We start from the raw sequence: 11,409 nt of genomic DNA, 5'->3' as shown, positions 1-11,409 counted from the left end.
AATAATAGTACTATACTATTACAAATGATAGTGTGGTTTTGATTTGCTTCTTTAGTTTTGAATCCCCACTGTCTATACCCACTATGAGTGTCTAAACAGGTAGCATCCATTTCTTTCCTAAAAATTAAATGACCCCCATGGCACAACTTTTACTTTCCTCCATCTACCTGTCCTTTCTCCTACCATTCTGTCCCTCAGTCTACAATCAATCCTCCGCCTCACTTCTGCTTCTCCTGTAGCTCTTTACCCCCTTCTCCAAGGCTTACTTAAGAGAAAGCAGCCATAGCTCACTCTCCCTAGTGTTCATGTTGCAGAGTGACAAAGGACCACACACTGTTTCCTTAACTGTGAAAAAGCAGAGGAGAAAGTAAACTTGCTCTGAGTTTCCAGCCCATTTCTTTTGCCTCTTCCTCCAAGGCTTGACTGCATAAATGAAGAAGCTCTTTAACCTAGATCTGAGAATTTTCACATCAGACATGCTTGGCATCAATAAGGAGGGTCTGTCACACTCCTCTGGTGTGACATGTAAAATTCTACAGCCAGTACAGATTGGGCAGCCAAAGATTTCCAGTTTTAAAATTGTTTCATTTGATACCATATATCAGCTCCCCTAGAACAGTAAAATAAAGTTTTTGTTTAGATCAGAAATCTCTGGATCTCCAGGCATAACCAGACATTTATCTTCTCTAAATCCTCACTAGTTTCCACGTGGTTGGAAAACGTGTTCTCTCTCCATTTCTGAAAAATCCTCTGGCTTCTTTACTATTCATTCATCCAGGAAGAGCACACACCAACTGTAGAAACTTCTTCAGCATGACAAAGGGCTTTTAAACCCAAAAACTTGCTAAAAATTTTTTTCCAACTATTTAAGTTGGTCTAATAAAAGGTATCAGGTTCACCCAAAGAACCTTGTCTGCCTAAGATCTGAAATGGTAGTTCATATGGTAGTTAAGAGGAATTATATTAAATTCCTTCCAGACTAAGACACAAATGATTATTTCTTTAACACAGCATAACACCAGAGTCTAGACAAATAAGCATTTTTCAGTTAACTTATTCTCCAGTGTGCATTAATTATGAAGGAGACCAATGTATAGTGTACAAGAATCAGAATATACAGACAGAACTACTTATTTCTGATTCTGAGAAAAATTCATGTGGCCTTTCAGAAGTAACATAACCTTAGTTTCCCAACACCATACCATAGTGAGAAAATAAAAACTAGATAAATCAGTAAAATATGTACACTAACAATTATATAGGGTACAGAAACATTACTCATTTACATGGGTGTAACTTGTATCAGTTGGTAGTCCAATGTAAACTGAAGCAGTGCTTGGAGCAGGATACTCTCTTTTCCAAGACAGGTGCATTCAGTGACGCAAAGGAAGTGAGGTGGCAAGGGATTTGGTAATACTGGTAATTGAGCAAACAGTTACCCCAGAATAAAACTAACTGAAGCTGTGGGAGGCATCACCTGTACTGATGTAACTTTGGCGATTTAAAACTGTATGTGTTACTGAGGAGTTACCCCCTTACACTATGACGCCTCCCACCCCCACTTCAATCATAGTACTTCCTCAGTCATATGGTACTTCCTCAATCATCCCTTACAACTTCCAACAAGCAGTAAGATGGACAAGTTAATTTGAATTTCCTAGGTGACTTAACTTATAATGTCCTTGCTTTCATGTCAGGTGTATAGTGTGTTTAACAAACAGTTTCATGAAGTACTTTTAAACCCCATTTTAGATAGATAGGGAGGGAGTAGAAGGGACAAAGGGAAAGGTTATACACCTTATTTATTCAAACCTAAGACAACTCTGAATTTAAGACAACCTGCCAATAATTAGATTGTATATACAGAAAATATATAAGTTATGATGCATAAATTATAATTTATAAATCATTATTATGGGGGGGTCATCTAAAATTTGTGTCCCCCTCCATTACACTGGGGAAAGAAGTGACAGAGGGAAAGGCAGCAAGGGGCAGGCAGGTAGTAGGAGTCAAATAACATTCCCCCTGCCACCCACCCCCCTCCCCACCACTTACCCAGTCTGCCACCTGCCCCTCTGCCACTGCCACCCTCTTCCCCCCAAGTCTAGTCCTCAAGCACAAGCCCCAAGACCAAATCAAACTGAAGGACAAAGGTGACTAAAGAACTGGTATATGAACTGGCCAAAAGGGTCTGTTATAGTAGCAGAAAAATGAACTCAGTAGATCCCATCCAGTCTTGTATGCCTAGGAAAATCCACATAATTTTCACCATTCTATCTGTCTTTTCTCAGAATGACATGTAGTAACCTTCAGGCAATGAACAGTCTTTTCCCTGTGATTAACCATAAGAAGTTACCAAAATGTGGAGCTCCAATTAGAATTGTATGCTCATTACTTTCCCCTTGCTCCTACCCCAGCATGGAGGGCCTGGAGCATCCAGAAGAAGAGGTTTTGGTGAACAGGATAATGAAAGAAAACAAAAGTATAAGCAAAATCAAGCATTCAGAGATGAGGGAAGCTGCAGTTCAAACTCTCTTCTTCCCCACCCCCCAAGTGAGAGGATTGACCCTCTGGCTGCAGCTGAGCCCTGCCTGAATACTGAATGCGGAGAAGGCTGTCAAGGAGCCAGTTGCTACACAGCAAATTCAAAGAGCATAAAATCTAATACTATGTCAAATTTCACACTAACAAATCAACTACATGAAGAGGAAAAAATGGTAATTTAGACTCTTCTTTAAAGTCCATCTGAAAATACAACTTAAAGCTGGGAGTCATTGGCTCCATAATTAAAACTTGCATGTTAAAGCTATTCAGAAACTGCAGCTGGTGCTGAATTAGGCATCCATCTTCTTAAGTTCTTTCTTTTCAAGATTGTATTAAACCAGTGCTCCACTGATTTTAAGGAGTAGCTTTGAATCCTAAAGCAAGGCTAGAGCCTACTGCCTTGCTTTCCTATGACATACTGCCACACTTTATCATCTGAAACCACACCTACTTTAAAATAAAAGTCTGAGGAAGGGAGAATACTTTTTAATTAGCAACCGAATTCTCAGAAAATTACTTCTTCCGATTTAAAGCAGTCCTAATCTCAGTGCATTTCCCCCGCCACATACACACTTTTTTTTTTCTGTCCAGGTGTTAGAAGGGTCAGATAAAGGTACAGTAGTCTGGATCTCCAATGAGTATCACAAGGGAGAGGACAATTGGGTTAACTGATTCAATCTGGTACAACCATTAGTTTATAAGGTTATTTTTAAATAAAAGGTTTCCAGAACCCAGAGGTACATCTGTGCTCTTCTATTATAGAAAAAAATAATTTAAAGCTAAATATGAATAAGTGCAGTAGACCAGGTCTACACATAGCTGGAACTTGGGGAGGGGCACCTACCCAAGGACTTTTGTTTACACATGGGAAATTTAGGCTTGGACGGAGCAGAGTACAAAAATAAGCAAGGCCATTTTAATGAACCAATCCAAGCTCAACCTTTAATTCTAAATCACATGCGTCTCTACACTGGATCCTGGCAAGCTTGTGCCATGACAATCTTTGGTACCAATTTAAAAGTATCCTTAAAATCAGGACTAGAAAGAAAAGAACAAAACCAAAAGTTAACTTTAAAGGACTGCTGGGTGACAGAGCACGCAGCTCACACTTTAATCATCATTTCTCCTAAAGGTTGTAGTAAATGTACAAAGAACATGAAAATTTACTTGACAAAATAAAAACACAAAAAAGGTCTTGCTCATTATCTCTAATAGGATTAATAAAAAGATTTAAAAAGCTAAACTGACCAGGTGACCTACACCATGGTACCTTAGTCTATATATTAATTAAAAAGAAAATGAGTCAGTCATTCTTCTGTTATTTTTTAAATTTCTCTCTTCCATTCAGGTAGTTGGTACGTACATTCAAGGGCTATGATTGATATATGCTTTGTTTAATTTGCAATTCTAGAAGCTAAAGCTACCTAAAAGTGTAGATTTAAATATTTAGACAACGAGACATACGAACCCACATAGACAATCCCTATCATCAAGTAAGTAGCGGGCAACCAAGATTAAGGACTAAACTTCATGTGTATAAAGTTAATATCAAATGGGAATAAGTGCTTAAAATTTCATTTTGTTTTGTATTATAACTCTATCCATTTTATAGTTCAATTCTCCTACTCATTTATAGTGTTTGATATATTTTGTCTAGCATACATGGAAAAATTTGAGTAAGCTGATGCCATATGCTCAATGACACTCATGCATTGATATTAGTTATGCAGAGGCTTCCTCTTAACATAAAAAAACAAAACACTTCTTTAAGTGTGAAGTGGAATTTAAAACATTTTCATTGCACAACTATTTGTAGGCCCATTCAATACAACCTACTATTTCACATTTATGTCCCAATTTCCAGAGCATGCTAAATTTCTCTTTGTATTTATTCAACCCAGTTAACTTTTGCAGTTTTCAATGCGTGGGAGGGGGAAGGGGGGTGATGAGGGGAAAGCACAAAGGAAAAAAGAAGGGAAATGATCCTTGCATTTGTGTTACAATAGAAGTGACTAGTTAGGAGTAAAAAGCTTAAGCTTCTGAAACCTATTTTTGTAAGTATTAATTAGAACAGAAAAAGACCTCTCTGGAATAACATTAATGTGCATATACAATCATTTATACAAGTTGTCTATTTTAAAATGTAACATAAGGAAACCACTTTACAGTTATCCTGACAAATTCTCATATTTTTTAATTAATCATTTTGAAAGAATTATTATGGTGGCAACGTGTGTGAATTCAAAATACATCACATGCTAAATATTAATACAATCATTAACATCAATCAGCCATAACTGATCAACTGGCATCAATAATCTGCTATAGTACTAGCATTTACTACTACTACTTTTTTTTCTTCCATATAACTGACTTGTGCTGGGTCAGTACAAGTTTCAGGTTTATCAACAAAACTGAAGTATTTTGGTTACTTATTGACTCCAATGTACTATATATAATCTAATCTGACTACATTTCATATTCCTAGTATTCCAGGAACTGAAAAAGTAAAAGCAAGAAATAATATTTAAGTCAGCAGTAACATCTAAGCACAAGCAAAATCCTCTCTCTCTCAAGCAAGCAGGAGAGGGAACTATGGCAGCATATCACAAATTTGAGGAGGCAATGATGCGGTACCAAACAGTAAAAACGTATACTGAGTGCCCATCTTATCAGTTTAATTTAAATCTCACCTCAAGCCTTGGGCCAGATCCACCCCACAGGGCTCTTCATGGGTGACATCTGGCCTGGTACAATGGACACCTGTGGCAGGGCCAACCTAGGGCATGGGACAGCTGTGGGAGTGATGGCAAGGCTGGCAGTAAAAGCAGTAGAGTAAGTGGCTATTTGCCACAGTGGTGGCAACCGGGAAGCAGCAACAGGGCATGTGGAGCTGTGTCAATCCCTCCTGCTGCTGAGGTCTAAGCCCACCGGGACCCAGGACAGCCAAATTCTGGGGGAGGCCACACCCTCAATTTCACTAGCCCAATTTCCCTAACCGAGTAGGCCAAATGAAGCCCCTCTGCAAAACAAAGCTGGGAGGCCATGTTAAAGCCAGAATTGTCAAAAATATGCTCTTATTTACTTGGGCTGTATACACACATTCAAACATTCTGGAAGAATTAGCCAATGTTTGTTCTCTAGGTAGGGAAACTTATCCAGAGCCACGTGTACAGACATTTGAAAGCTGAGTCCTTGAAGAGTGGAAAGCTTGCAGTGCTGACACTGTGCAGCCAGAAAGAGGAGGGAAGACTATGGAGACTTCTTTTGAGAGAAGCCACAGCATGTAGACATTCACTGTCCCACAAGAAACTCTTCTGGGAATGATTTAAACCTGTCTGTTTCCAGATTATTTTCTGCTAGAGTGGCTATTTTTATCCTGGGAGAAAGCAAGCCTGACCATCTCCATACTCATGGTTTCTCCTAGGAGACCAACAACCCTTCCTGAAGAAACTGAACTTCTATACAAGGCCTAAGTGGAAGTGGATTTAGAGTAGGGATGTCAATGTGCAGGCTGCAGATATAGCATTCAGTGGTGGGTCATCTGGCCTGCCATCTTCTTCTAGAACCAGAATGAAGGAGCAGCTGTAATTTTAGAAGTTCCCAGCTCATGTGGTTCCTGTCCCCTTGTCAGCCTCATGGTACTACAGTGAGAAGGTCTCAGTGCCCTGCCTACTGCACCACTGTGAAATGTACCACCCCCACTTTGCCAGTGGCCCCAAGAATCAGCAGTGCTCACTGACAGAGGTAAGCAGCAGTAGCTGTACCAATAATTCCTCCTACAGCAACATGTGCCTGAGCAGGGAACTCAAATCCATATCAACCCCCTGGTTGCTGGCCATGCTGCCACCTATGGCCGTGATGGCAGGGGCTTCTCAATGAACCCCAGCAAGCTCGGCAGGCCAAGGAGCACTGCAGGAAAGAACAACAAGCACCTACCCCATTAGAATGTCATTAGAGGGAACCATAATACTTTCTTTAAAAAACAAAAAAAGAAAGTTAATTAAGGTCCCAAATCCTTAAGAAACTACATATGTATAGGATGTAAGAATTAGAAAAGCCCTTTATTCATACCCAAAATTAAAACATCAATGTACTCATCCTTAAGCCTGTTTGGAATCTTAGTAAACTATTTTAAGGACATTTTATTCACTTCTAGATAAAGCTGGTCCTGTTCTCCCATACCATGCTCACTGCCCAATTTTTTGGGGCAACAGACCAGACCAGTACTGTGCTTAGTGTGGAGAGGTAATTTTCTCTCTTAACTGGCTAAAGTAGAAGAAGTGTTAATGGGCTTTTTTTCCCCCACCCATTTAAAGCAAGAATTTTGAAGCAAACAAGTAGCACTTAAAATGTCAAAAATTGATTATTCTATTTTGATTATTCACAAAGAAACTTTATTTCTCATGAACAGTCCCTTATAATTTATAAAGAGTGAAAGGAATTTAAAAAGCAAAACAGACATTAGTAAGCAAACATTTCTCTTAATGCAATATCCTCAAAGTGTGCGCAGTGAAACAGCCACTTATCATACTAATTTAATGCCAGCTATAAATCTAGGGCAGTTTTAGAAATGGGCAGTTTATTTTAGGTTAAAGAGCCTCATCTGCATGGAGACACATACGATGAGCCCAGCAGCAAACTTCAAAATAAAATTACTATAATGAAAAAACCTGCATGAAGACACATCCCAAAAAAAACCCACAAGAAAATTTCAAAGCATCATTGCTCTAATGGAGGATATAATACCAATGTCAGCTAGCTTTTAGCAAAAGCTGATGAGTTTCAGATGGGGCCTGTGATCACCCATACCAACAATGCAGCAGCCAATGAATTAATGGAACCATTGTGATGGAAGGCAACATGCCAACCATATAATATTTGCATTAAGCAGGGAACTGTTTCTGAGGGAGTATAAAGAAGGAAATGGGACAAATAGGGAGAAAGAATGTAATCTTCAGCCTTAGTAAACTTTTGATAAGCTTCCCTGAAATCAGAGCAAGCTACTGTTTGCAACCCAAAGAACACCTTACTGTCTTTTTTCCCCAGATGAGTCTCAAAACAGTAGTGTAAAGAAAATTTTTTCCCCTGGCAACCAGCTTTTTCTGACCAACAATCAAAATTCAGGTTAAAACACAATGACAAAGAACATGTTCTGAAAAATTTACTACGTTTCCTGAAAAACAAGATCGAGAGAAGCATTCAAGTGCCACTATACTTTCAGACTGAATTTTTGCATACCTAATTTGTAAAACATTTTATTAATAATCTTACAGAATAGTAATATGCAACAGTTTTAATGCAAACCTGCTTGTCCCCACTTCCACTTCTGAGCATATCTCTTTCCTACATTATGACCAGAAAAGAGCCAGCAACCAGGGTTGCATAACATGGAAAAAGCATTCCTTATATTTTAAAGTACCACATTGATCTTCTAAAAAATACTAGGAACCTCACATATTTTACAAGTGTAGTTAGAAGAATAAGTGTCTGAGAGAATCATGCGTCTAGCCAGGTAGGCCTGTACCTGCTACACAATCAATTCTTCGTCTGTGAGCTTGAAATGAGATAGAGAAAGAGTCTTGATATCTATGTCACATTAAAATAAGTATGACAGCTACTGTATCTACTGTACCTCATTCTGAAGTTCATCACCACTCTTGCTGGATGCAAGCATCTCGTACAAAGTGCAGCAGAGATCTTCTATTGTTGGTCCTCCAGGGGTTCCCTTTAGGGACTCATTTAGATACTTTTCAACCTCGCACCACAGAAAAGAGTCATCCACTCTCTCCGTTGACTTAAGATCATTTTTGTCACTGTAACAAGTTTGGAGGTGCTCCAAATGGTTATTCAGAAATTTCTTGTAATCTAAGCTTATAATTTTCTGTGCATCAACCTCACCGTTTATTGGCAGTTCTTCACAGCAATCCAAATCATGCATGTCAAATGAAAACACTACATTTTTACCAAAGAATACTCTGTTATCACCATTTTGTTCTTCAACCATCTGTATAAGGGCCGTAAGCTGTTCTTCAGTGAAGTGAGAAGCAATCCGACATGTGGCATTACAAGCTGCAGTAGCAGATGATGATGGAAAGGGCCCAAACATCTGCTTGATAGCTTTTGTCTCATCATGACCAACGCATTCCTTCATGTGAAATGTCTTAAAAAGAAAAACAGCTCCACTTTCAATTGCTTCTTGTCCATTTTCAGCTCCAACTGTTCACAAAAAAATAGAAGAAAATGTAAAGTACTTAAAAACCAAGATAATTCTCTTTCATTGCTTGTAACATAACTGTACTCAATTTCTTGCTGCAAGTCACATGAGCAGTCAGAATAACATGAAACTAAAAACGTAAGTGTAAGCTGCTGGAAGGCACTGAAGTTATAAAAATGTATAAAAATAAAGCATCTACCAATGACTTTTCAGTTATCCTTCTTTTAAAAAAAAAAATCAAATCAATCCCCTTGCTATCTTCTTCCCCTGTTTCCCCCCCACACACACCCCGTAAAACTTTTTAATATATATTTTGACAACTTTGATTTCTTTGCACAAACTAGTATTTTTTTTTTCCAAATAATAACAAAAAGGTGTTAAGGATGTTCAGTAAATAGAATGATCTAATCGACAAACAATAAAAATACAATAAAAATAAAGCAAGTTGAAATTCTTCTCTACTCCCATCTCCCATCTATTTAATAGATTTTATAGATTCCATAGACATTAGGGCTGGAAGGGACCTCAAAAGATCGAGTCCAGCCTCCAGCCCCAGGGGCAGGAAGTCAGCTGGGGTTATAGGATCCCAACAAGAAAAACATCCAGGTTTCTCTTTAAGGCATTCCAAGCAGGTGCTTGAACCACCTCCGGCTGCCCACCATTCCAGACCTCGGGGGCTTGGACAGTAAAGAAGTTCTTCCTTATGTCCAGCCTGAAACGGTCTTGCAGGAGTTTATGACGGTTCGACCTTGTAATCCCTTGGGGCACTGGTGAAAAACATTCCCCCAGGTCCAGGTGAACACTCCTTATAAACTTATAGGTGGCCATCAGGTTGCCCCTGAGCCTGTGCTTTTCGAGGCTGAAAAGTCCCACGGCTCTCAGCCTCTCCTCATAAGGTCTGTTTTCCTGACCTCTGATCATGCACGTGGCTCTCCTCTGGACTCTCTCAAGCTACTCCACATCCTTTTTGAATTGTGGAGCCCAAAACTGGACACAGTACTCCAGCTGCAGCCTCACCAAGGCCGAGTACAATGGGAGAAGGATGTCCTCAGATTTGTTTGAGAAGCATCTCTGGATGCAAGCCAGCATTTTGCTCACTTTACTGGCTGCAGCATCACATTGCAGGCTCGTGTTCATCTTGTGGTCAGTCCTAACCCCCAAGTCCCTCTCGTCCATAGTGCTAGTCAGCATAGCACTGCCAAGCCTATAGACATGCTGCAGGTTTTTCCTTCCAAGTTAGAGAACCTTGCATTTTTTGGTGTTAAACACCATCAGGTTCTTGTCCACCCATTTACTGAGCCTGTCAAAGTCAGCCTGGATTACTGCCCCGCCCTCAGGTGTGGATGCCTTTCCCCAAAGTTTGGTATCATCAGCGAACTTCACCAGTCCACTTCTGACTCCAATGTCCACATCATTAATGAAGAAGTTGAACAAAATAGGTCCAAGGACAGAGCCTTGAGCAACCCCATTGGTCACAGGGCACCATGACGATTGACTTCCCTCAACCACCACCCTCTGGGTCTGACCACAGAGCCAACTTCCCAGCCAGCGGATCATGGTGGACCCGACACCGCAGTTGGTTGGTTTTGCCAAAAGGTGATCATGGGATACCAGTTCAAAGGCTTTTTTAAAGTCAAGATATATGAGATTGGTCAAGCACGACCTACCCGCAACAAACCCATGCTGGCTGTCCCTCAGGGTGTTGCCATCGGCCTGTCCATTAAGAATGGCCTCCTTGATGATTTTTTTTCTAAGACCTTCCCCAGGACAGAGGTCAGGCTGATGGGCCTGTAGTTTGCCAGATCCACTTTCCTCCCTTTCTTGAAGACCAAATTGGCCTTCTTCCAATCATCAGGCACTTCACCAGAGTGCCACTAGCTCTCAAAGATTTGTGCCAGGGGCTAAGCTATGATGCTAGCCAGCTCCTTGAGTACTCTGAGGTGTAAACTGTCAGGGCTGGCTGACTTGAAGGTGTCCAGCCTCTCAAGCTGTTCCTTCACAAGGTCAGCATTGATGGAGGGCAAGGAACCACCCTCACTAAGGCATCCCTGTCCCGTAATGGGCAGGGGCATCCCATGGGACTTGTGAAAGACTGACGCAAAGTACCCATTTAGCAAGTTAAACCAGAAGCTAACTGCATACTGTAAAATTACACCCATACAATGGTTTAGTACTCCTAGAACTAGAACTGAGCTTCATCAATGAGCAAAAATATCTGCAAAGCTGTAATAATGATCACTTAGTTAAATAATAATCTTACAACTTCTATTTAGAAATCAGTGTCAAGAAAGGAAAGAAAAAGCTCTTAGGGAAACAGAACCTAGTTCTGAGAGAAGTTTCTAAACTTTAAATAGCTGGTTGGTTTGGTTCCATTTCTATAAACCGTACATTTGTGTTTGGTTTTATACTTTCTTAAATTAAATAGTAGAAATTTTGACAAATCATGCTGTTTACCACTTACTTTATGTTTACATTAACTGTTAGGTGAAAGTACAAAACCTACACCTTTTCTATACTGACTTACTTAAGTTATTTGATACCGATATCAAAAGTAACAGGACTAACAATGCATCTAATTACATAATTTTCAATGTGTGCGCCCAATGCAGAATTATCCCCTGATTATTATTATTATTTTTTTTTTTTTT

The 11,409-nt window shown here is 39.8% G+C and overlaps 1 protein-coding gene across 1 annotated transcript in view; it reads right to left on the bottom strand.

The window, feature by feature from the left end:
- The window catches only part of ASCC3 (activating signal cointegrator 1 complex subunit 3), a 684,038-nt gene that overhangs the window by 607,231 nt on the left and 65,398 nt on the right, over positions 1-11,409 (bottom strand). Inside the window, exon 4 of the mRNA XM_019520164.1 lies at positions 8,180-8,763. Within this exon, the coding sequence (XP_019375709.1) occupies positions 8,180-8,763 (584 nt within the window). The remainder of the gene's footprint in view (positions 1-8,179; positions 8,764-11,409) is intronic.

The sequence above is a fragment of the Gavialis gangeticus genome, unplaced genomic scaffold, assembly GCF_001723915.1.
Source record: "Gavialis gangeticus isolate Ggan-Ray unplaced genomic scaffold, GavGan_comp1, whole genome shotgun sequence".
Classification (NCBI taxonomy): Eukaryota; Metazoa; Chordata; order Crocodylia; family Gavialidae; genus Gavialis; species Gavialis gangeticus.
This window is presented reverse-complemented; position numbering and strand designations above follow the sequence as displayed.